The sequence below is a fragment of the Azolla caroliniana genome, unplaced genomic scaffold (assembly GCF_043228905.1).
Source record: "Azolla caroliniana isolate FFs.n. ecotype wild unplaced genomic scaffold, voAzoCaro1.0.p SCAF_18, whole genome shotgun sequence".
NCBI classification, from domain to species: Eukaryota; Viridiplantae; Streptophyta; class Polypodiopsida; order Salviniales; family Salviniaceae; genus Azolla; species Azolla caroliniana.
The window spans coordinates 2035438-2062818 of record NW_028230453.1 but is presented as its reverse complement, the minus strand read 5'-3'; the positions used below and the strand labels follow the sequence as shown (position 1 = coordinate 2062818).

At 43.2% G+C, this 27381-nt stretch overlaps 1 protein-coding gene across 1 annotated transcript; it reads left to right on the top strand.

Annotated features, from left to right (window-relative positions):
* The first annotated feature begins 21205 nt into the window (after positions 1-21205).
* Positions 21206-25706, top strand: LOC147852035 (protein terminal ear1-like). The gene is made up of 5 exons (XM_087334480.1): positions 21206-22565; positions 23141-24023; positions 24268-24384; positions 24534-24675; positions 25003-25706. The coding sequence occupies exons 1-5, from the start codon at positions 21230-21232 to the stop codon at positions 25471-25473; spliced, it is 2949 nt and encodes a 982-aa protein (XP_087190606.1). The 5' UTR covers positions 21206-21229; the 3' UTR covers positions 25474-25706.
* The last annotated feature ends 1675 nt before the right edge of the window (positions 25707-27381 follow it).

The window sequence follows — 27381 nt, the reverse complement described above, 5'->3', positions numbered from 1 at the left end:
GGCCCAAATCGTAGTGAAGGGGTTTCAGCAGAAGAAAGGGGTCAATTTTAATTGAAAAATAAGAAGGCACATTTGTTCAATAATATACATTGGTATGTCACAAAAGGAGGGAGAAAATATAGAGATCGCTCATATTTACATGAGGAGAAAGTTCCTCTTTATAAAGGCCAAGATCTAGTCATTGGCCTAACTAGCTGTTGGAGCTAATTACTTGTTGGGCTAGCCATTATAACTTTTAATCATTCAACACTCCCCCTCAAGATGGGTGAAAAATATCCACTAAGCCCATCTTGTCACACAATCTAGTAAGACTTGTTGGCCCAAGTCCCTTTGTAAGACCATCTACTACTTGATGTTCAGTAAACACATGACTCAATTTTAATATTCCATTATCAAGCTTCTCCTTGATAAAGAATCTATTGATTTAGATGTGCTTGGTCCTATCATGTTGTACCGGATTGTTGGCAATGTTGATTGCTGACTTATTGTCACACCACAACATCATCTGATTTTTTTGATTCACCTTTAGTTCTACTAGGAGAGTTCTCAACCATAACATCTCTGTAACTCCTACAACAATAGCTCTATACTCTGCTTCGGTTGTTGACCTTGCTACTACTGGTTGATTCTTACTCTTCCAAGAGACCAGATTGCCCCCAACAAACATGCAGTATCCTGATGTGGATTTCCTATCATCAGCACAACTGCCCCAATCAGAATCACAATAGCCCTCAATGTTAAAATGACCATGTTTTCTAAAGATCAATCCCTTCCCTGGGGCACCTTTGAGATATCTCAGAATATGGTACACTACATCCATATGATCTTTCCTCGAATCATGCATGTAGCGACTTACCACACTTGCTGCAAATGAAACATCTGGATGGGTGTGCGTCAAATAAATCAGTTGACCTACCAATCTTTGATACCTTTCATGATCAACTTTCTCTCCAGCAAGTTCAGTTAGCTTGATCTTTTGGTCAATTGGAGAAGTTAAGGGCCTACAACCCAACATTCCAGTTTCTATGAGAAGATCTAATACATATTTTCGCTGAGATAGAACAACTCCTGTTGCACGAGCTACCTCAATTCCAAGAAAGTATCGTAGCAATCCTAGATCCTTCACGTCAAACTCTTTACCCAATTTCACCTTCAGTTGCGCAATTTATCCTTCATCGTTACCCATGATAATTATATCATCCACATACACAACAAGTAATGTAGTATGCTCCTTGTGTTGTTGAAAAAACATTGTATGGTCTGGATTCGTTTGTTGGTATCCCATACCCACCATAGCCCTTCTTAACTTGTCGAACTAGGCTCGAGGAGATTGCTTTAGTCCATAAAGTGACTTCCTTAGTTTGCAAACCTTACCTATTGTTTGAATTGTACCAAAACCTGGGGGGACATCCATGTACACTTCCTCCATCAACTCTCCATGAAGGAGTGCATTTTTTACATCTAAATGATGTAATTTCCAATCCTTATTCACTACTAAGGAAATAAGCGTTCTAATAGTGCTCATCTTCGCAACAGGTGCAAAAGTCTCATTGTAGTCAATGACATATGTCTGACTATATCCTTTAGCCACCAATTGTGCCTTGTATCGATCTATTTTTCCCTCTGGGGTCTGTTTTACTGTAAACACCCATTTGCACCCAAGCCCCTTCTTTCTTGGTGGTAGTGACACAATCTCCCAAGTTTTGTTCTTCTCAAGAGCTATGAGTTCTTCTTGCATGGCTACTTTCCATTTTGGATCTTCTTTAGCAACCTGCCAACACTTGGGTAAAGTGACAGAGTCGAATGATGCAATGAATGCTCTATGTGTAGCTGAGATGTTAGAATAAGAGATCAATTGAGCAATATCATGAGAAAAACCATAATGATCAGGAGGGACTCCTACATTGCTGCGAGAGGTCCTCCTAACCTCTATAAGAGAAGTAGAGGAAATCATATCACTTGCGATTTTTGGGTTTGGGAGTTCTATAGATATTTCAGAAGTCGAGGCAAGTCGGGACATGGAACTTGATGGCACAAGTGGCACTGAAGACGTGTTCATATTTCCTTCTTTCTGCCTCCTCTTCCTTGTATACACCTTTAGCTCCCCCTCAACTTGAGTCCCAACACATATAGGTTCCTTGTTGATGATGAGAGAGAGAAAAATGATAGAGGAGAGAAGAGGAAAAGAAAAGAATACTTCTATATACTATTAGGAAAACAATATCATCCTCTTAGACTCCAAAAGTAACAACCCCAAATAACTACTTCAATATACTATTAGGAAAATAGTGTTTTCTTCTTCACCCTTCCTTCTACTAAGCTTCTTCTCACTTCTTCTAGCCTTCCTCTTCTCCTTCTGTTGTGGATATTCTACTCTTACTCCTTCCCCCCAATTGCTAAGAAAATCCTTCTATTTATAGGTTTTTGGTTGTGTTATTCTTGCTCTTTTCTTTTCTTTTCTTTTACATATCCTCTAGTTTGTGTGGTGCGGTTTTCATATCATTATTGATGGTTTTTCATCCAAATTTTTCATACAAGAAAGCTCTCTTTGTCAGCTTTCTTAAGAATCTTTTCTTTTGAAATTTGGATAAGAGATGAAGAAGTTATGAGCTTTTTTCTCTATCTTGATTTTTCTACCTTTTTTATGCGTTTTTTTCTTCTTCTTTTTTCCTGCTTTTTCTACTTTTGGGAAACACCTCTAACTTCATATCCCTTCAATTTCATTCTTCTTTTAACTCTTGAACCTTTCATATTGTGCTTTATTCTTATACACCTTAGCATCCGATGTATTTGCCACGGTCTTTTCTTACGAGCAAAAATTGACTTCACACTCGTCTTCTTCTTCCTTATCTCCTATGCTCACTTGTTTCTCAGCTAATGTAGGGATTAACAAAGGAATTGATCCTATTTTTAGCAACCTCTCACCATTATCTCCTTCCCCCATATTTTCAATCTCAATTAAGTCATCAAAGGGTGAAGTTACCTCTTGTTTATGATATGGCTCTGACTCTTTGAATTGACATCCATGCTCACAAATAATCTCTTCTCTACTGAACTCCAGCAAACATAGCCTTTTGTGTGGTAGAGTATCCCACAAATACAAATTTCACAGCTCTAGGATCAAGTTTTCCTATAGATGTTCTACTGTCCTTTACAAAACGCACACATCCAAACACCTTCAAAGGAAGGATTCCAGAGTTATTGCCTTGCAACAACTCACATGGAGACTTCCACTCCAATACTCTAGAGGGCATTCTATTGATCAATGCAGCAACCATCAAAATTGCATGTCCCCACAACTGCTTTGAGACATTCATAGAAATCATCATGTTTCTTGTTACATCTAGAAGATGTCTATTCTTCCTCTCTATTACTCCATTTTGTTCTGGTGTATATGGGCATGTAGTTTGATGTATTCCTTTATCTAAGAGGTATGGCCTAAATGTGATGTTAGGATACTTTGTTCCATTATCAAATCTCAACACTTTTACTACTGCACCATATTGAGTTTGAACTACTCTATGAAAATCTTTAAAACAAGCAAACACTTCATTCTTTTTCCTCATCAAATATAACCAAGTCACACGAGAGGAGTCAATGAAAGAGACAAAATATCGATATCCATTAATAGAACTTGTGGAACATGGTCCCCAAACATCAGAGTGTATTGCATCAAATGCATGGGAACTCCTATGACTTGAACTAGCATATGAGCTTTTAGTAAGCTTACCAAAATCACATGCATCACAAACAAATTTTGTTTTATCAGCCTTTTCAAAAAGGTGTGGATACACCCAACTCAAAACGCCATAAGAGGTGTTGGGAGACAGGTCCCTCCGGATGGGAAGGGAGAAGTACAGTGCCGATGAACAAACTCGGCCGAGGCCGAAACCGGATGAGGAGTACCCAGCTACGGAGAGCCGGATGATACAGACCCGGTGTGAACCGGATGAGGAGTACCCGGCTACGGAGAGCCGGATGGTGCAAACCCGGTGAGAACCGGAGGAAGAGACATATTCGTAAATATGTTTCTGAGAGCCCATCGAGGCTATATTTGTAAATAGCCGAAAAGTCATATTAGTATAAATATGACTTAGGGCAAACTTTTAGTTGTTGTCATTTTCTATTTTGCACGAGATTAGTGTGCGTAACTGTACAGAGAGAAAGAAAGAGGTCGTTGCCTCTGTTGTAACCGCCGCTTGTGGCGAAGATTTGTGAGCACGAGGACGGTGCCTCAGTGAACTCACTGTTGTATATTCCTACATAGTGACAGTTTGCAGCCTGTGGGCTGCCGTGGTTTTTCCCCTAGTTTGGGGTTTTCCACGTAAACCTTTGTGGCGAAGATTTGTGAGCACGAGGACGGTGCCTCAGTGAACTCATTGTTGTATATTCCTACATAGTGACAGTTTGCAGCCTGTGGGCTGCCGTGGTTTTTCCCCTAGTTTGGGGTTTTCCACGTAAACCTCCTGTGTATTCTCTTCTTCTTCTTGTCGTGTTTTTATTTCCCGTTTTTCTGTGTATCATTCTAAGCTCGGTTGTGGCCGAGCGTTGTGCATTAGGAGCATTGAGTTCCCGTCAAGAGGTATGTCTCATACATTGGTGGTAAAGTATCAACAACTCCTCCTAGCTCATTTTAGATCCCCTTACATGTGTTCCCTCTACCATAGATGCTAATGCTGAATCCATCCCTTCACGATCCAAATACCTTAGTCCACTATGCCATGTGCTAGTCTCAAGTCTCCGACATGTCCCTTTCTCTTGGAATATCACCTTGGGAATATAAAAAGAAACAACACATTTTAGTTGGTGTATGATAGAACTTATGGATAATAGGTTTACTTGGAAAGAAGGAGTATGCAACACATTAGACAACGTCACAGAGTCGGTACATTTTACTGTACCTATACCCACTACAAGTTGTGTTGTACCGTCAACAATTTGAATGCTCTATGGCATTGTTATGTGAGTATACAAGGAGAATTCACTAGCATTACCAGTCACATGCCTAGATGCACCAGAATCAATTATCCATTCTGATGCAGAGGCAAGAGTATTTATGTTGCTAGTACTTGTGGCCGAATAAGCATAGGTGGCAATGTTACCTCTTCACATGAATGAAGTATCATCTACGGCTTTTTGCTTCCTTTAAGTATATCTAAGAGAGCTTGATCCTCTTCGGTGAACACCACCACCTCAGTTCCTTCCTCTTCTTTTGCTACCATTAGGTTTGCTTAGTGACCTCCTCTTCCACCTCTTCGCCCCCCTCGACCACGACCTCTAGTTTGTCCACGTCCTCCATTTTTTCTCTCCTTAGATGGTTTAGGGCAAGCATTCTTTAAATGAGTAGCTTCACCAACATTGTAGCATTTTCGATTTTCACTTTTGCTTGAATTTGACACCATTAGTGTCGATCGTACCCCTGGAAGTCTGGTAGTGTCAGAGAGCAGCTTCATTCTACTCTCCTCTTGTATCATAGTTGCAATTGCCTCATCACGTGTGGGGATTTCAGCCTTGGCTAGAAGAACTACCCTTCTTTGATCAAATGACGGGTTGAGATGTTTCAAAAATTGCATGGTTCTTCTTTGAGAAGAAATTTCCTTGCTCTTACACTGAGGATCATTGCACACTATCACAAGCGAAAAATGATCATATTCTGCCCATAGATGCTCCAGCTCTATGGCATATTCCTGAATCATCCTATCTCCCTACCAGACGGCATCTATCTCTTGCTCGATTTGAAATACTCTCATTGTATTCCCCCTCCCAACATACGTCTTTTGCAATTTCTCCCAAATCTCCTTCACACTTTAAATTCCATCAATAGTTGTGGCGATTGATGGAACCATGGAGTTGAGAAGCCACATGTACAAAGACATGTGGGTAGCTCTCCATGCTTTCCATTCATTGCTCGTTTTGACAAGAGGTTCTTCCCTTCTCCCGTTATGTAGTTGTCAAGGCTTCTCCCTACCAAGGCACCTATAATCTGATGCGACCAGCTCAAGTATGTGGTATGTCACAACAGGAGAGAGAAAATACAAAGATTGTTCATATTTACTAGTGTCTTCGATGGTCCGACCGCATCATCCATGTGTCGTCGTTTCTCATCTACATACACCTCATGTAATTGACATAAGGCATATATGTTATTTTTATCTACGGGGAACTCCCATCCCGTAGCTTCTTGGATACCTTCAGCGGTGCTTCGGATTTCATCAGAGTCGGTTTTCTTCGAGATTTCTAGCACCTCCGGCCAGAAAGTTAACTTCGCTTTAGATGTCACATGATTACTTTTTGCCGCTATCTCTTCCTCTAGGACCTTCTTCATGCCACTTTTTCGGAAGTTCGGTCAGAGTAGCTTCCAAGAATCCATCTAATGGATCTGATTTCCCTCGTAGTAGATGGGATCCCGTTGTAGAGCCTCCTTGTGGTCATCACAATCTTTCCGATCATGTTCAGTGTTATCACACCATATGCATCGACAATCCATATAGTTGGAACTTGTGGGACGGTCTTCTCACGATTTTGAGATTTTCTATCTCCTTTAGCAACTGCACCACCGTGGTTGTATCGATTCCCTTCTTGTTGTAGTCTCCCAAGCCCATGGTTGATGGTCTTCCAATCTGGCTCTTCGTCTCGGAATTGGTTCTGAAACCCTTTGTTGAGATATCAAGCTCAACTAGTTTAACCTAGTTAGTCAACACATGTAACTTAGTAGTTACCTAGATCGAATCTAGTTAATGTGTTGACCTTAAGCCTTTAAATAGGACCTTGTACTTAAGTGGGATATTCTAGATCCTCCACTCCTTAGTACATTTAATGTAGGACTTACACATAAGTACCTATGTTCTACCCACACATGTGCACCTTTGCACATGGATTGTATATATACCTCATTGTGGGTATTTTTGTATGTTGATGACACTTTTCAATATAGTCAATCATCCCCCATTTATCTTCGTGCTCATATAAGTGTAACTTCCTCTCTTTCTCTCTCTTCCTCTCACACACTCGCACGCGCATATCATACTAATCTTCCGCTACTTAACGTAACCATATAATTAGTCTCTAATTAACCCTAGTTAATTACCTAATTACTTAACATGGTATCAGAGCACGTGGTTTAGGAAATCCACTAAGCCCACCGCTTATTCGTGATTATGTGTTCGAGACGCCGACAACAAATCCCGGCTATTCGCTATCCGCTACCGTAGTGCCGCTACGAAGGACGTGTACGTGACCAAGAGAAGAAAAACAAAACGGAAGACACAACAATCAACATGAACACACAAATGGGAAGTTCACTCCCTAGCGAAAAGCTAGACCAAAGCACCTATTCATCTTGGGAGTACAAGATGAATCAATACCTTGTCGGCCAAGGGTATTGGAGCTACATCAACGACGCACAAGAAAACAAACCCGAAACCACACACGCCAACTACCCAACATGGGAGCAAGGCGCGAGTCGGGTAATGTATTGCTTGGCAACATGTGTAAACGACCACATGCTTAGCCACATTCGTGACGCTAAGACGCCCAAAGAGGCGTGGGAAAATCTCAAGAAGATTTTCGCCGCGGACACATCCGCGCGCAAGCTTCAACTCCGGCAAGAGTTGAACAACATACGACAAAAAGAAATGTCTGTGACGGACTACACCGCCAAGATCAAGAGCATTTGTGACTCTCTTGGCTCCATCAACGTCAACATCGACGAGGATGAGATGGTGCAAGTATGCTTGGGCGACCTCGCACAACGATTCAACCCGTTGAGAACGGCAATCTTGGCGAGAGATACCCCTCCCTCGTTCTTCAACCTCCAATCAATGCTATTGGTTGAAGAAAACCACGTTCAATCAAATACCAACACATCGGAAGGACAAATGCTCTTCTCTGATACAGATGGTGCCCATAGACGAGGTCAAAGCGGAAGAGGTCAAGTTGACCTATCTCACGAAGGGAATTCACAATTTCGGTAAGGAAACGGAAGCCATCGAGGAACCTTCACAAGAAGGGGGAGCTTCCACGCCAAACAAGGTCGGCGAACAACGCCACCTACGTGCAACTATTGCGGCAAAATCGGCCATCACGAAGAGGAGTGCCGAAAAAGACGAAGCGAGTCGGCCTCAACAAGCCGGCAACTCACAAATTACGCCGGGAACGCGGAATACACGGACTACGGCGGACTCTTCGTGATGAGGCATAGAGCGAACTCTATGATGGCCTCCGATCCCGCAAACTCTGCAAGCACCTCCAACTCCGAACACGCGTGGTTCGTAGACTCCGGCGCCTCACACCACATGACGTCACACCAAGAGTGGTTTCGCGACTTGCGAACGCCAGATCGACCCGGCTACATAGAGATCGGAGACGACACTCCACATCCCATTCGGCACATCGGCGATGTCCCATTCGGGAAAGAAGGTGAGCAAACATGCATCAAGAATGTCTTGCACATGCCCACAATAACAAAGAATTTGGTCTCGGTCGGCCAAATCATGGAACAAGGCATGCAAGTCCGCTTCAACAATGAAGGTTGCTTCATTGAGAAAGATGGCCAACTCATAGCCAAGGGACGGAGAGAGGGTCGCTTGTTCATCCTCGACTCGAACGAGGTAAAATCGGCCATGTATGCCAAAGGTATCAAGACCGAGACAAACATCAAGTTGTGGCACAAGCGAATCAGCCATGTAAACCTCCAACAGCTTCGCGGAATGCAATCAAATGGAGTTGTAATCGGACTTTCGGCCTTCGAATCAAAACGAGTCAACCGAGTGTGTGAAGCATGCCAACTCGGCAAACAACATCGACTCCCATTCCTGAAGGAGAGCTCCGCAAGCAAAGGCCTCCTTGACATAATCCACTCGGACGTATGGGGACCAGCTCAAACGCCGACACTCGGTGGATGCTGCTACTACGTCACCTTCATCGACGACCACTCATGCTATGCGTGGATATACCCGATGAAGAAGAAGAGCGAAGTGCTCTCCCATTTTCAAAGGCTCAAAAGCCAAGTGGAGAAAGAAACCGGTCGGCACATTCGATGCCTACGATCGGACGGAGGAAAGGAGTACTTCTCCGACGAGTTCACCTCCTACCTCCAAGGTGAAGGCATTCGTAGAGAATTCTCATGCCGACACACTCCCCAACAAAACGGAGTAGCCGAGAGAAAGAATCGGCAAATACTTGAGGTAGCACGCGCCATGATGCGTGAGAAGCACATGCCGAACTTCTATTGGGCGGAAGCGGCATCCACGACCGTCTATCTCATGAGTCGCTGCACCACAAATAGCGTGCACGAGCTTACTCCATACGAGATCTTCGTTGGAAGAAAGCCCATCCTCTCGCACCTCAAGGTGTTCAGAAGCATTGGGAATGTACGCATCCCGAACGAAAGTCGAGAGAAGCCCGACGCGAAGTCGGAAGAATGTATCCCCATAGGATACTTGTCCTCGAAAAAGGCGTATAATTGCTTCAAACCTTCGACCCGAGCGGTGCGGATAAGTTGCGACGTCGTTTTCGACGAATCGGCATATTGGTATAAGCCCGATGCGACTCCATCCGACCCGATCGAGGAAGAGTTGAACGCCAACTCGGACGACGAAACTCGGCCAAGTCCTCCACCGAAGGACAATCCAAGCTCTACCGAGCTAATTGGCCCACAAGAGCCTCCACGCGATGAAAACATGTCGCGGCCAAGTCCGACATCGGACAAAGGCAAAGGTAAGATGCCCGAATACGAAGTCGAGGTCCACCCCGACGACCATGATTCGGATGATTCGGCTCGCTCACTAGACAGTGAGTTCGATGTATCCATCACGAGGACACCCGGAGTAAAGAAGGCACTCACATCGACAAACGAGAAACTCTGCCGCTCATCACGAGCGAAGACCCAAGTCACTCGTTACGCCTACAACGAGTATATGGCCCATCACTATGCCCTCGCAATGAAGGTAGTGGCCAAACAAGAGCTCGAGGATCCAAGCCTTCGTCACAGGCTTGAGGGGGGGAATAAGCCGCAGAGAATCACGAAGAGCCGCGGAAAGCCGCGCAACGAGGCCGCGAAGACGCGAAGAAAGCCACGCAACACCGCAAAGAAAGCCGCAAGCTGCACCGATGCCGACGAAGCCGAAGGAAGCTAAACCAGACGTTGGACGCCTCACACTTGAGCTTAAGGGGGCGTGTTGAGATATCAAGCTCAACTAGTTTAACCTAGTTAGTCAACACATGTAACTTAGTAGTTACCTAGATCGAATCTAGTTAATGTGTTGACCTTAAGCCTTTAAATAGGACCTTGTACTTAAGTGGGATATTCTAGATCCTCCACTCCTTAGTACATTTAATGTAGGACTTACACATAAGTACCTATGTTCTACCCACACATGTGCACCTTTGCACATGGGTTGTATATATACCTCATTGTGGGTATTTTTGTATGTTGATGACACTTTTCAATATAGTCAATCATCCCCCATTTATCTTCGTGCTCATATAAGTGTAACTTCCTCTCTTTCTCTCTCTTCCTCTCACACACTCTCACGCGCATATCATACTAATCTTCCGTTGCTTAACGTAACCATATAATTAGTCTCTAATTAACCCTAGTTAATTACCTAATTACTTAACACCCTCTTTTCTTCATTACTAAGCCCTTGCCCCCTCTTTGTGTATTGCGCGACAATGTCCTGCACATTTTCCCATGTATTGGTGAGGCCACTCTTAGTAGTCGTATCCTCTAGAAGCAAGTCCAAGATCTTTTTGGTCTCAGACACCCATAGCTCGTAAGAACATGATCTCTTTGTTCGGTGCGAGGATAGATTGATCTCTCGCAGAAAACCTCCCGAATCGACTTTCGAATGCCAAAAACACATTGAGGACCTTCAACCGCTTGTCTGGTGTTTCCACCCAATCTTCAAATCCCCTCTGTGTTGCCTTGGAGGAGTCCTCGATAGCAAATGTAGTCTTCAACGTTTCTTCAAACACCGCCCATGTCGGATTTTGTTGTCGTATCCCGTGGATACTCCCTTGAAGCCCATCCGTAGCCACCCGATTGAAGGATGTCACTTGCAATCCTTCTGATATCCCGCATCGCAGCATCTCCGCCTTGTAGTCTCATAGATAACGTGACACATCCTTCCCATTGAATTGCCTGTTCCGTTGCACGAGCTGCTCTATTGCCGCCACAATCTCCGACATCGCGCGTTGTTCTTGTAGCATCCGCTTGAAAATCGTCATCATGTTGTTAGCCTCTTGTTGAGTCTCCATCTCCTTGCCGCCCGCATTCACATTGTGTTCATCAATTGTGTCATGCCTTTCGGCGTCGGGTCGTTACGTGAGTCGGGTGGGAACCGTTGAGGTTTTGGACTAGGAGGAGGAGAAGTTTAAGGCTAATAAGAATATGAAAGAGGAAGGTAGGAATTTCATGAATTGCATGAGTATGGTGAATTAGAATAATTATTATTAAGTGTAAAGAATCAAGAGATGAATTCTTGTGAAGCGGAATAGGTGTGCACTGTGTGTGTGTGTATATAAGAGAGAGAAAGAGAGAGAGAGAGACACAGAGTATACGCAGGGTTAAGTATATTAACAAAGGAGAAAGACACAACATCATACAAGGTGGGAGGAGGGTGCTTTATGTAGTCACCCTCTCTCTTCATTAACTACAAGACTCATGGAGCATGGGGAATGTGAAAGCTCATAAGTTATGTGTCATAGAATATGATTCTATGACTCATACTAAATGCTAGAATACAAAGTGGTGACGTAGTGGTGACTCTTGACCGTTGGAGTGTCTATTCACTCTCAAGGTAAGTTCACACACTAGACCAAGTTGAGCATGATTCTCAACACGCCCCCTCAAGCTCAAGTCGGGTCGATTTCAGACGGTATCCAAAATCCGGAGTCCGCGTCGACTCGCGTTGATTCGCATTTATGCAGCGTTGCGGAATCCGTGCTCCAGCTTGCGTTGTGCGTAGTTGCGAAGTCTATGCTTAGGCTTGCGTCTTTCTTCGCGGCTTTGCGCAGTAGATCGGCTCTTCGCGGCTTTGTTGCGCGGTTGCAAAATCTACGCGTTATTGCGATTGCGTAGTGTCTTACGTACTCCCCCTCAAGCTTGGCAGGTCAGGGATTGTCAATCCGAGATCGGTCATGAATTGCCATAGCTTGTCGGCTCCTAAAGCTTTAGTGAAGATGTCAGTCGTTTGAAGATTGGTGCTAATGTGTTGTAGGTCGACATCGCCAACTAGAACGCGGTCTTGGATGAAGTGATAATGCACTTTGATGTGCTTTGTCCGCGCGTGGAACACCGAGTTCCGAGCCAAATAAATATTGCTCATGTTGTCGCAGTAAAGGGGAGTCGGAACCTTGATGGGTACGCCCAGATCCTTCAAAATCCTCTTGAGCCATACGGCTTCACAGGCGGCTACGGTTGCGCCCCTGTATTCCACCTCCGTACTCGAAAGAGCAATGGTAGGCTGCTTCTTGCTACTCCAAGATATTGCTCCGCTACCGAGGGAGAAAACAAATCCGGAGGTTGATCTTCTATCGGCTTTGTAGCCGGCCCAATCGGCGTCTATGTACCCTACGAGTCGTATTGGCATCGCGGTCTTGTAGAGGATGCCACAATCCATTGTGCCACTCACGTATCGTAGAACTCGCTTAGCGCAATCCAAGTGAGTATCACGCGGTGTTTGCATGAATTGGCTAAGGAGACTGACCGGATAACTGAGATCGGGTCGAGTGATCGTGAGGTAGATGAGACTCCTGATGAGTTGTCGATACTAAGTCAGCTCACACGCTTTGGTGCCAGAGTTCGCATCCAGTTTGAGATTGCGATTGAGCGGGGTTGCCGCGGATTTGCACTCAGCCATACCGAACTTGTATAACAAGTTGAGGATGTAGTGCCATTGAGAGATCATGATTCCGACCAAAGTCTGAATTACCTCGATGCCGAGGAAGTAGTGGAGCTCCTTCATGTCCGTCATCTCAAACTTGTCGGAAAGGAGGGATTTGACCTTATTGATGTTGACAAGATGCTCATTGCCAATTACTAGGTCATCCACATATAAAATGATGATGATCGGACTTGCGGAATCGCTTCGTATGTAGAGGGAGTTGTCCGATTTTGACATACAGAAGCCGATTTGATGAAGATATTGCGTTATCTTCGAATGCCAAGCACGCGGTGCTTGCTTGAGGCCATAAAGTGGCTTCTTGAGTCGGCATACAACTTTCGGATGGGTGCTCGAGTTGAAGCCGGGTGGTTGTATCATGTACACCTCCTCTTCTAATTCTCCTTGTAGAAAGGCGTTCCTGACGTCCATTTGATGGAGGTGCCACCCTTTCGCCGCGGCAAGCGCAATTACGGTCCGCACCGTTGTCATCTTTGCCACCGGGGCAAAGGTCTCTTCGTAGTCGACGCCATGCGTCTGAGCGTATCCTTTCGCTACGAGTCGAGCTTTGTGCAATTTACGGAGCCATCGGCGTTATACTTCACCTTGTAGATCCATCTACATCCGATCGCCTTTTTGTGTGGTGAGGTGGAAACGAGATCCCACGTCTTGTTCTTCTGTAGTGCCTGCATCTCCTCGTTCATTGCTTCGATCCATCACGGGTCCTTCGCGGCTTCCGAAAAGGTTTCCGGCTCCCGTACTGTCGCTACCTTCATCATAAAGGCGTAATGGTATGCCATATAATCGTTGTAGCCGAATCGGCTTCGGCACTCTTCTTCGTGGTGGCCGAGCTTTCCGCAATATCCGCATTCGGTTGCGTTTTGACGGCTCGGGCCGGAGTGGAAGCTCCCCCTTCTTGCGAAGGTTCCTCGTTGGCCTCCGTTTTGCGGCCAAAATTGGGAGTTGTTGTCATAGGTCGGACCTCGTCCGCCTTGTCCTTGGCCGAATCGGCCTCTCGCGCGTCCGTGTCCTCTTCCTCCATTAGAGTGCGTGTAGAGCATGTGGCCTTCCGACTCATTGCTCTTTGTACGCACGTGGTTTTCTTTAACCAATAGCATTGATTGGAGCTCGAAGACGGAGGGAGATTTCTCCCGTGCTAGAATGGCGGTCGCATCGCGCCGAACCATGGTGCGAGGCCGCTGAGGCATATTTGCACCATCTCATCATCATCTATACTTACTCTTATTGAGCTGAGCGAGTCGCAAAGCTCCTTGATCTTCAAGGTGTATGTCGTGATGGACATGTCCCTTTGTTGAATGGTGTTCAACTCTTGGCGGAGTTGAAGCTTCCTCGCGGTCGTGTTGGCGGCGAAAATCTTTGGTAGATTTTCCCATGCTTCCTTCGGCGTCTTGGCTTCTCGAATGTAACCGAGCATGTGGTCGTGAACACATGTCGCCAAACAATACATCACGCGGCTTGCGGCTTGCTCCCATGTCGTGTATCCGGGAGCCGCTTCGGCGGGTCGGTCTTCATGCGCTCCTTTGATGTAGCTCCAATAGCCTTGTCTGACAAGGTATTGGTGCATCTTGTACTCCCAAGATGCGAAGTTGTTTCGATCCAACTTCTCAGTAGGGACAACGCTCCCCATTTGAGTATTCATTATGTCGATTCTTCTTCTTCTTCTTCTCTCTTCGAATGCGAGCTATGTAGTAAAGCTACGATTGCGATGAGCCGGTTCTTGGTCGTCGGCGTGGAGCACAACACACGATCACGATGAGGCGAATGGGCTAGATCGAGCTACCAAATCACTCTGATACCATGCAAAGAATCAAGAGATGGATTCTTATGAAGCGGAATAGGTGTGAACTATGTGTGTGTGTGTGTGTGTGTGTGTGTGTATATATAAGATAGAGAGAGAGAGAGAGACAGAGTATACGCAAGGTCAAGTATATTAACAAAGGAGAAAGACACAACATCATACAAGGTGAGGTTCGAGCCGAAATCTTCCATGCTTCACTACTCGGCACATACTAGAGATGTGCAGTTTGGTGGGGGTGGATGTCGTGAAGATTTCCGGCCATAAGGGGAAAAGTGAGTTTGCACTCAAACAAGGCTTATGTATATAATTAAAACAAATGTGAATATTGAGTATTGATAAGTACTAGGTAGAGTGTCTTAATAAGTACTTTATGATCACATGTATAGAGGGGAATAAGGCGATTGATGGTAGAAAATCGAGGGAGATCTCTGACAGAAATCAATTTAGTCCGAAAGAGAGATTTCGACAAGCTAATCGACACTGCCAGGAGGCCAAAGCTCGATACACAAAGTGATTCCAATCGGAGCAATATTGGCGAGAGCGCCATGAGAGATATGAGCGGGACTACTCACTGCCATACAAGATGGCCACTCACCATGAGTGTTAGGGAAGGTGGGGAACTCAAGGTCATTCCTTACTATGAAAGAGGCAAGTGCTAGCCCCTATCAAGGTGCGGGTTGTTAATCCCACACATGTCGTTGTAACCCACATATATGACTTTTGTCACATTCCCCAAAGTATATTTCTTTACTTTACCCTAAAGTATATTTCCCTAAAGTAAGACGACGTGTGGTGAATAATGTGATAGTCGCATAAGATGACACGTGGTGGAATTACTAGCACCCACGTTGATTGTTTGATTGCCACTAGTTTATAGCTCTAGTTAAGTAAAATGTAAGAGAGGGTATGTATGTAGTCTCATATTCTTGAACTCGACCGGGGGGTGATTCCTTGACTTTTTTTTTTTTCCAAAAAAAAAACTCCTTCCATTAGTTATAAAATTTTACAAATGAGGCGATTATGTACAAATCCCTAAAGGGACGCGATAGTTCCATCTAATGTGGAAGCCCACTAACTCAAGAAAGGGAGAGGACGACCATTATTGGATGAAGGCTATGCGTTGTCTTTCAACTCCCTCGGAGCCACCTTTAAGGCCATCATATTGGCTCTTCAGAGTGGCTACAACTTCACTCCATATCTCTTGCAGTAACCTTGTTGGATGGGTGGTTTGGTTGGAGAAGACTCGCATACATCGTTGTTTCCATAGAATCCAAAGGGTTATTGGGTTGACCAATTCCACCACCTCTTGAGATTTGTCATTAAGAGGAAAATAGTGGACATTGTCGCTGGAGGAGAAAAGAACCTCTTGTGCTTTTATCACCAAAGTCATCCCCTCCTCCTGATGCTCATATTGGCCAATTGCAGCCTGCCATGATAGCCAACATATATTTCCCCACTTGATTGAACCTTGCACCTGGCATAACTACAACAAGCGGCCAACTCCCCGCCATGTTCTATGGGACGTTGGGCAGTCCCACAGAGCGTGTCGTATGGATTCTACTGAATGTGGGCACTCTACACAATTATGAGAGTTAAGGTTCCCACGTTGCCATGCTCCCACCGGTAGGGACTTATGTATTAACAGCCATTGGAAAGTGGTAATTCGCCTCGCGTGTTGTTGCTTCCAGATTTTCTGCCAAAACTTGGTGATTATTGTGGAGGGAACTTGAAATGTGCGCCAGACCTTTGCAGCAGTCGGTTCTCGGGCGGCTTGAGCAGCTAGAATGTGGCGACCCAATCTAGTTGTGAATTGGAAGAAAGGGATGGGTTTGCTTCCTTGCCCCGCGTAGGGATCACGTCATGTCCATTGCAAAGGGTCCCAACTGACCTTACGCAGCCATGTGTTTTCATGAGTACATATATGCCAATCGGGTTGTACTTTGATCGGATCAAGATCTACAATCCATTTATGACCAGTGTATGCGAGTACTCGAATGGCGTTATTCTGTGTGGGTGTCTCAGTGTCTCTCACTTCATGGCCTTCGAGCATGTCTGGTGATCCCCTACCTCTCGGGATCAGAGAGCCCTCCTCCTCGTGGCCTATCCATTTCTCCATTGTCGTCCTTTGAGTAGCAGAGTCCCTAATCAGTAGCGCGTTAATGATTTCCGATCTCATAGTCCATCCGCCCCTGATTCCATGGAGTATGTTCGCTTGATCTTGTAGTGGCATTCACATAAACCGTCGCCAACATTCAATACTTTTGCCTGGACCTTCTGCAATGTATCCCCATGACAACCCCTTATGTGATCCCAGTAGTTGATTAGATTCATCATTGAGACATGGGTTCCATAGGATACGTTGACTGAGCCAGGCAAGTTCGGATCTCGGTTGATCACACTAGAGCCCCCGCCGAATGTCACACCATGCCTTCCACATGGATGCACTGAATCTGTCCTCCAAATGGCGGGAGAAACTAGGTTTGAGATCCATGTTTAGAATCCATCCCGTTTGGGGGGCCCAATTGACCCCTTTTCGTGGCTTAAAGTAAGCGAAACGTAACCTCAGTAGCATTTTCCAACAATCATTTCCTGGTTGGAGTCCTCGCACCACAAATTTGGCAAGTAAGGCTTTCGATTGTGAAAGGGGATCAATAAGACCCAATCCCCCTCTCGACTTAGGCGTTGTGAGTATAGGCCACGCCACCTTGGCGCGAGCTACATGGTCTTCCTTACCAGACCAAATGTAGTTGCGGACCAGTCGTTGAATCTGATGTATACTTTCCTTGGAGATTGTCCAGTATGATAGACTATACCATGCTGTTGCGAGGAGTACCTGATTTGCCACTATGATGCAACCTGCTAGCGACAATTTTTTAGAGCTCCAATGTATCAACTTTTGTCAAATGGAGAGGATAACGGGTGCAATCATCGTCTCCGACGGTATGTTGAAGCCAATTTGGAAGCCCAAATATTTGGTGCTCGCTCCTTGATTGATCCACTTGAAAGCGGGGTGAGGGTGCCACGCTGGATGTGTTTCCTGAGAAAGCCATATTGCACAGGATTTGTGCCAATTGATCATGGCGTTAGATCGCTTGCAAAATAAAACTAGCCCACTTTCTAGCTTTTGGAGGTTGTCCAGGTCCCCTTGCAGGTAGACTGTTGTGTCATCTACAAATTCTATATCCAGAATGCTTTGGTAAGAAGTGATTCCTTGACTTATATACTTATATAGTCTTTCTATAAAAATCTCTCCTAAGTAATGGGAAAGTAGCTCCTTTTTTGGAAAATAATAATAATAATAATAATGTGATAGTTGGATGCCTTACACTAAGAAGAAGTTAGAGGTGAGGAACACTAAGTTGCAAGTCTCATAAGAAAATAATGTTCGACCTTAGCTAAGTTGATAGTTCTCGACGATGTGTTTTTCGGCAAACAATTACCTTTGTCAAATAGAGGCATTTGTATTTTTGTCTTTTGTTTTCCATTTAACATAGAATATTGCGAGGCTTGTGCATGTTGCGGGGTCACGAAATACATAATCTTACTACGTACATCACAACTCACATATTGAGAAAAGCTCCAAATATTGATGTAAGCCCCCGAAGTATGGAGTATTGTCAGAAACACAAAGGTAAAAATTTGACCGAGGAAAGTGGAATGTGTTCATGGTAAAATTTGGGGCAAGGAGGTATCGGAAAGAAAATTGTTCTATGAAGGGCTAGAGAAGTATGTATGTGTATATATACATTGAATTCTCCATTCCTATTAACTTTTATGGGATGCGATCTCATCGGTTCGGTGAATGGCAATGGGAGAAAGTAGGGGGGTAGGGTAAAGGAAGGAACCATGTGTCTCAATTGAGACTCTTTGCTTGGGTTAGACATGGATATGGGTGGACGGCCGGGTTGGGACAATAATAGGACATCGAGTTATCGGAAAAGATCGTGGAGGTGGGCATATGACTCCCTCCTCCTAGAGATGCCATTCCATTCTCAGGGGGGTTATTATTTTGTGGGGGGGGGGGGGTTTCAAAGCCACATTTAATAGGAGTGATAATATATACATACATAGTGTTGTTAATAGCAATTGAATGAATGAATGAGTATGAGTTCCGAAGAAGAGAGAGAGAGAGAGACTTATGATTGGATTGTGTTAGTATGCATGTAATAATATTAGTTCATTCATATTCATTCTTGATTCATTAAAACAAGAAGCAAAGAAGAAGAAGAAGAAGAATGACAGCAAAAAAATATTTAAAAAAGAAGAAAAAAAGGAGTAAAAATACATAAATAAAATATATAGAGAGAAGATATCAACGGGACGATTTCACACGAGGCAGCAGTCCGGACGGACATCGGGGCCGCCACCCCCCTCTCTCTCTTTCTCTCTCTACCCGACATCAAACAATATATTTATATTTATATAAGGTGCGTATATAAATAAAAATATATATCGATAGATACACACACACATATGTATATGTACTGGCATGTACATATATTCATCCAATTAATAAGACGATTATTATTATTATTATTATGTATTTATTTTACTTTTTTCTTATATTCGGATTTAGGACGGTGCTCCCTTTCTCTCTCTAGACTCCCTCTCTACCACGCGCTCCTCTCTCTCTCTCTCTCTCTCTCTCTCTTCTGCAGGCCCCCATGAATGTGCTCCACTCTCTCTCTCTCTCTCTCTAGCTCGGACAGCCTCGTACGCCTTGACCCCTGCTCTCCCTCCCCCTCTCTCTTCATTCTCTCTCTAGGCCATGGAGCATAACGCCCCCCCAATACCCACACATGCATACATACATCTACATACATACATACATACATGCATGCATATACATACATACATACATACATACGCTGCCCAACATACGTAGAGGTATGCGTACGCCGCCCCCCCCCCCCATAGACACACAATATACGCTCCAGATACGTACGTATATACGAACATGACATGACATGCATTTCATATTCCATGCATACATTTTTCATTTGTTATTTTTATTATTATGTCTTCTTCTTTCCCTCATCATCATCAACCCACCACCCTTTCGCTTCTAAATAATTAATAATAAATAAAACAAACGAGTCATAAAATAATAGATTAATAGTTAATAATATAATTTAATGTTATAATAATAATAATAATAATAATTATTATTATTATAGGTGGAGAGGGTGGCTGCTGAGCCCTTACAACAATAATGTAAATTTGTTTAATATATATATATATATATTGTTATTTATTATTATTATTTTTAGGATTTGATTTGATTTTAAATTAATTAAATTTAGGTGGGAGCGGTGATTAGCGGCATAGCCTCCTGATTAATTAACGTAATCTAAGTGTCATTAAGACTTAGTTAATTCTCTCTCTCTCTCTCTCTCTCTGTGTCTGCATAATATTATTATTACTTAGCGTCACTAGCACAGAAGCGTACTGTCCTGCCACTGCCAAAACCCTAACCCTAAAACCTCTCTCTCTCTCTCTCTCTTTATCTCTCTCTATTTTTGTGAGAAAGCAGCAGGGAAAAAAAGAGCATATCCTCCATATCCTTTATGCCACTTTCTCTTTCTACCTCTCTGCTTTCTCTCTCTCTCTCTCTCTCTCTCTGTGACTCTGATTGTCTCTCTTTCTGTGCACTGTTATAGATTTAGCATCACGTTTGACAAAAACCCCCAAATTCCTGATCAGTCACTGCCTCATTTTTTTTTTGGTTAAGGCATAATTAGTTGGCCGTTCGTCTCTTAATCAAACCCTAATTTCTTCTCACTAGGGTTAATTCTCTCCTCCTCCTCCTTTTTCCTTCTCTTTCTTGGGGTTTAGTGTTTTACTGCTAAACCTACATATAAATAAAATTTGGAACCTCACCCACAACTACCTCATCTGCTGCCAATTAGAGATAGATTTTTGCTTCTGCTAGGCTTTTAATTAATCAACTAGTTAACTAACTATCGAACAATTTAATCAACTAAATTAACCAACTGATTGAAAGAACCTGTTCAATTATTTTATTTCGCTGCGCTTCCTTTCTTTTCTCATTCTCGTTAGGGTTTAACAAATTCCTCTGTGTGTTTCTCCTGCCTGCCTGACTGTCTGTCTGCCTCATCGCCTTCCAAACCTCTGACCTTTTAGTTCCTTACTTTCTTTCTTTTCTTTTCTTTTTCTTTTGATGATCAGAAGAAGAATATAACATAACAACAGAATTAATCGTTTCCTCCATTAAAGCTTCTTCGTCCTTCTGCTTCTAAATCTCTCTCTCTCTCTCTCTCTCTCTCTCTCTCTCTCCTTATCCATATTTATACTTGTTGAGAAATAACCAGTGAGCCATGGCGATTCAAACGTACATCTCCACACAGCTTTAACTTCTCATTTTAAATGGCATATACAGATGGCTATGGCTCATCTCTAGGTTGCAGAAGTAAATTGCTTCAACTTATTTAATCATTGTCTGTTCGATTCTCGTCAATACTGTATACAGAGGAAGAATCGGAGCGACCTTGCTAATCTATCTTCAATGGATTCAGTCTGTACTGAGATCAGCTCTGCATCTATGGCGACTATAGCTTCTCTGTCTCTATCTCTTCACAACATGAATCACCATCTCAGTCCAACGGAGATGGAAGGTCTGAACGAAGAAGAGAAAGTAGAGGAATCAACAGAGGATAGAAGGTCTCAGTCAAAGATGGAACCTTGCTGCAAGTCTGATTCATCAACAGACGCCGAAGAGACGAAATCGACTGTCGCATCATCATCGTCTATATTATCATCATCATCATCCTTTTCTTCTTCTCCTGCTAATCCAACAGTTGGTTTAGATCCTAATGCTTCTGAATTCACTCCTGTTAATCCCAGCTCCAATTTTATCGCTGCATCTTCAGCATTATCATCGCCATCTTCCTCATCTTCATGTTCGATGCATCTGAAGACGCAACCATCTCTGATTAATATGAGCCCTCGAATTTACGACTGTCATCAACCAATGGAGAGCGCATACAACGGCCTGATTAATGTCAGCCATCACGCGAACCACGTCCACCCTAATTACATTCCTGAACCAGAGCAGCCTGGTTATGGGGGACGCTTCAGTAATACAATCCATCCAAACCCTAATGTTGCGTTTAATTCGGCTCTGATTAGTCCTCGACAAATGATGGCACCTCTGGTTTATCCTGCAGCGACCCCTTCTAACCCAATGCATGATGCCTGCAATCAGAGAGGAATCGCGCCTGCCATATACGTTCAAAATCAATTGCAATCTCACCATAGCTCGAACAGTAAGGAGCACATCTCCAGAGCTCTGTTACTGACGGGTGTGCCTCCGGGAGCTTCCGAGGCCGGCGTTCGGGAAGAGATAGAGAAGTCGTGGGGGCCGATAAGGAGCCTTCAGTTCGAGAGGGCGTCGGAAGGAATCATCCTGGTTCAGTTCTACGATCTCCGCTCGGCGAAGCAGGCGCTCAAGGACATGCAGAGCAAGCACCTGCTCAGGCAGCAGAGGTTCCGATTCAATCAGGAAGAGATTAGCAGTAGACTGCATTCCCATCACAACCTTATTAGCTCGCCGGCTATGGCGGCCAGCGCATGCTCCAGCTCCAGCACCAAAGAAAATCCTAATGTGTGCATGAATCCGATCCTTCATGGGATCGCGACTGTAGAGCAGCAGGAGAGCTCCTCCTCCTGTGCAGGACAGGAAGGAAGCAAAGGTCTGATATGTGGCCATGTCGTGTGGGCTCAATACATCGCGCCATGGAACATGCCTGTGGAGGATGCCCATAACCAAGGTACTCTGGTGCTCTTCAATGTCGGCTCCGACATTAGCATGCGAGAGCTTCGAGAAATCTTCGAAAGATTTGGTGAGTGCAGACATAATTATCTACCTCGTTCTGTACATATGTAATCAAATCTCCCTGAAGCCTAGTAGCTTGACGCCATCGCTACAATTGCATGAGGGGGTACCCTTGTATTTCACAGACCTGTAGAGATGCGATTGCCTTGATCTCTGCTATTGTTTTATTATCATTAAAGCCAGTTTTTTTTATCGTGCTATCGTTCTGTATTGATGCGATTATGTATATGTATGTGCTCAAAAAATCGTTCTGTATTGAAGCTATTATTTGTAAATATATACGTATGTGCTCGGTAGATCGTTCTTCATTGATGCCATTATGTATGTATACATATGGTTATGCTCAAAAATCGTTCTGCATTGATGCGATTATGTACGTACACATGTTTATGCTCAAGAAATCGTTCTGTACTGATGCGATTATGCATATGTTTATGCTCAGGAAATCATTCTCTGTCCATGTGATTATGTATATGTTTATGCTTAGGAAATCATTCTCTATCCATGCAATTATGCATATGTTTATGATCAGGAAATCATTCTGTATTGATGCCCTTTATATGTACATATGCATATGATCAGGAAATGTGAGGGAGTTGAGAGAGGCTCCGATGAAGAAGCAACACAAATTTGTGGAGTTCTACGATATAAGAGATGCGGCAGCCGCTTGGTCTTCGCTGAATGGCAAAGAGGTCTGTGGGAAGCCCATGAAGATAGAGTTCAGCAAACAAGGCCGGCTAAGCAACATAAGCATCAATGGCGGCTCGAGCATGGGCCGAAAGAATGCCAAAGGATTGCCATATCCACCAGTAAACACTATATATCATCCAGACCCTGTTGTAACCCCTCAGGACCATCATCATATAAACCAAGATCAATGCAGTTGGATTCATGGAGATCATGCATTTAATGGCTACCACAACATGGGTTACCATCCTAGCTATGGCATGGCTATGTTCCCTACCCACTTTGAATGGCGAAGATCAGTCTTTGACAGTAATATCCGGTCCCCTCCGCCGCCCATTGTCACTACCCACAGTGTAGGTGCTTGTGGTTTCAACGCTTTCGATTACGACCCGTCACTTGGGGTTCCAGAGGAGATGCCGCCGGCTCTACTGAGCTATGACCATTGCCATGATATGAAAGGGAAAACACCCGCAGTCCCTCCAAATGGGTATAGTGGTGAGGTTGTGGCTGGTCCAAGGAGGTTGAGGCGATCAGGGTCTGCCAATCCCGACCCCAAGTGTAGTAGTGTCAATGCTGTCAATAACCATATTGGTGTCGAGAACTTGAATTGTAGTGCTGAGAAGCAAATGTGTGAAGTTATGAGAGAGCCTCATCATCATCACCATTCTCATAGGGGTGCAGGAAATTTGCATTTTGAATTCGATGAGAGGGAGGTCTATGTGGTGTCTGGTAATCCAAGGACGACACTTATGATCCGGAACATTCCTAACAAATACAGGTATGTTAGTGACACATGTGGTACACCATATCTAGTTTTTTACTTGTTATAGTATCCCAAAGCTTCAATTTGAAGTTCACTCTATGTAGTATGAATTTCAGTAGAGCTACATTAAGTGACTGCTTGTCAATTTTGAAGCTTTCCGGGGTGTCCGAAGTAATTGCATTCAATTCTTGTGTAATGGGCTGCATTCTACTTGATTTTCAGTGCTTGGATACTAATTCCTGGATTTTTCAAACTGCAGCCAGCAAATGTTGTTGTCCTTGTTGGATAAACATTGCCTAGATTGCAACCGAAGAATACTAGATATTAATGAGCCCGAGTCGGCATATGATTTCGTTTACCTTCCCATTGATTTTAAGTAAGTATTTTTTGTTTGCATTTGTGCAATTAACATCTGTAGACAGGTTTCTCTGCCATTACGGCACTAATATATGTTATGTTTAATTTGTATTGTTGGATTTAGTTCTAATATCCTTCCCCTATCTTGGTCACTACCTTCATTTACAGAAATAGATGTAATTTGGGTTATGCATTTGTCAATTTCACTACTGCTCTAGCAACCTTAAAATTCTACAAGTCATTTAATGAGCAAGCGTGGGAGGCATTCAACTCGAGGAAGATTTGTAAGATCGCGTATGCCCGAGTCCAGGTAGACATATTATTGGTAGATTGTACATTTAGCATTTGCATTAAATTCACTTTGAGATTTGATTGCTCTTCTTTTCTGATAGATTTGATTCATGTATATAAACCAATGTTGTTTTCTGGGTAAAAGGAATCAAAACATGCAACTAACTCTTATCCATCCAAACATACAATGCTGCTTTAATTCCATCTAATGATGCGGATTATGTTATCATTCTATGTCCTTCCCATTGGAAACAATTGGTTGTGTTTCTTTTGTCCTGATGGACTAATCTTATGACACCTTTTGCAGTGATGTAAATGAAGCTAACAAACGTACTGATGATTGCAGGGACGGCCGGCATTAGAAGATCACTTCCGAAACTCGAGGTTTGCATGCGATACCGATGAATATCTACCATTAGTCTTTGTGCCCCCTAGGAATGGAATCGAGTGTCCAATGCCAAGGGTAGCTGCGGGTCAGTCCGGACCATCAGCCAGAGGTGGACGATTAGATGGACGGACAGGGTTGGGCAGTGTGCGCCGAAATTCGAGCTCATCAATGGAAGGTCAAAAGGATGAAGAACCTAAAGATGTTTGTGATAGAGAGGAATCAGATGTACCTAATAACAAAGACTCGTCCAAGAGGGATAGCTACGAATGTAGTGGGCAAAGCGAGAATTTACGGGAAGACAAGGACTCCATGGATTGTTACAATGTGAGCCATAGCCATGATGAGCAGAGCTGCAAATTTGGGGACATGGAAGGTGGAGTGGATTTGGATATTTCCATGTCTAAGCTAGAAATGGAAAAGCTTGATTGATATGTTTGAGATCAAATCACACAACTTTTCCTTCCCTTTGGGCAAAAATGCCAAGAGACACTCATTCACATAACACATTGTGTCTTGGATCTCTCTCTTAATGTGTTAACTGACTGAGACTTAGCTTCCCCATGAAGCATGCGAGCAAAATGTATACACAGATCAAACAAGCCATATGAGTTAAGTAGTAATCTGAAAGGATCTAAGCTTCATTCAATTTTTATTAATGCTCATTTTTTTAAAACATCTGGGCTTAATGCATGTCCTTTAGTAGTATATCTTGTTGTATGTGCAATGGTTTCAAACTTTGCTAGGAACAAGCTCACCTGGTGGTACTATAGGAACAAGCTCACCTGGTGGTACTATAGGTTTTGAATGTCTCGCCATAAGCGTGGTCATTGTGGTGTTTGTTGGCTTCTAGACATGGAGATTGAAATCAGTGTCTTCTTGGGATATTTGTCTATGGCACTCTTCCTTCCTTTCAAAGTAAATGAACATGTGTTCGCCAACACATTCAATATATAGGTGGATTGAGAAGTTTGGTTTGTTGCCCTAGGAAGTTACTTTCAATGTCATCCTTATTCGACCCAACGTGGTTAGCATTGATTGATGCTTTACGGTATTGTAGCATTGTAAGGCTATAGATTATCTCAAACTGTGGTCCAAGGTCAGCTCCTATCAACACCTCAAAGAGGAAAGTCACTGCTGTAGTAAGGGTAAGAAGGGATTTTGTATGGTCAATGATGTGTTCATCATAGAGGTTATATTTGTCATTGTGCTTCAGTCAGTGGCCACACATGACTCCCATGGGACTAAAAGTGTACATGTTTACATAGTATGTGACGAGTTGACTAGTAACTTTGTATGATTGAAAAATTTACCAACAAAAGTGCCAATTGAGAGAGAGAGAGAGAGAGAGAGAGAGAATGACTTTGGATGCTTGATGATTTTACGAACAAATGTGTGCATTGAGAAAGAGAGATTTATTGATATGAGTAGTCTTAGTTTTACATGTGACTTTGGGTACAAATTGTCTCGGCATTTAGAGAGGGTAACCACATTTTTTTTATGGTTTTCTTGGGGTTTACATACTAAATGTAAATGATTAGCATCTTTTTTCCATGCAACTATACTACAAAATTGTCAATATTGTAAGGTTAATGTAACAAGATGGAGGCATCAAGGAAGTCCTAGTGTGTTCATTGTGTATAGAATATATAGGCATGAGATTGTTTCACCATCGTAAAATGAAAGTGGGAAAGGTTGCTTTTTACTGGGATATAGCAATCTTATGGTGGGACACATTATACTAAACAATTATAAAACTATACCATAAATTGCTCTCCGTAGTTTCATTTTTTACCAAATTCGTTTGGGAAAATTATATTCATAGAGCTAGGATATGATGTTGTATCTTAAACTAATATGTTTTACAAAAAGCAAAATACATGAAGAGAATCGATTGTTGGATGACACACATGTGGGTGTGTGTTTCAATTCCGTTGATGCCTTATAAACATGTGTGTGCACAAATGCATGCATATAAACACAATCATATACTATAGAAAACATAAATAATCAAAAACATTTCTACCAAGTATACTTTTTTAGAACATGTTAAAAGCTTCCTATCAATGCTTGAATGCTGTTAAAGACAAAATCCAGGTAAAAGATTGAAGTGAATGAGCAAACCCTACTTATGGCATTACTGCAAAATTTTGTTAATAGCTTCGATTCTTCTACGTAAATGATTGCATGGAAAAAGTAATGCCAATCCATCCAAGGAAACCAAATTTGTGCCCATTAAAGCGAACATGCAAAAGTAGGCAACCATAACTGTCATCAATATAAGAAAACTACACAAAAAAACTTACATTGTATAACAAAACATATTTCCACAAAGTTTCT

Bases quoted from the DNA above. Each gene is read 5' to 3' on its own strand.
- LOC147852035 (XM_087334480.1), top strand. From the start codon at position 21,230: ATGGATTCAGTCTGTACTGAGATCAGCTCTGCATCTATGGCGACTATA. The intron at 24,024-24,267 runs GTATGTTAGTGA...TTCAAACTGCAG, and splicing joins AACATTCCTAACAAATACAG to CCAGCAAATGTTGTTGTCCT. The intron at 24,385-24,533 runs GTAAGTATTTTT...CTTCATTTACAG, and splicing joins TACCTTCCCATTGATTTTAA to AAATAGATGTAATTTGGGTT.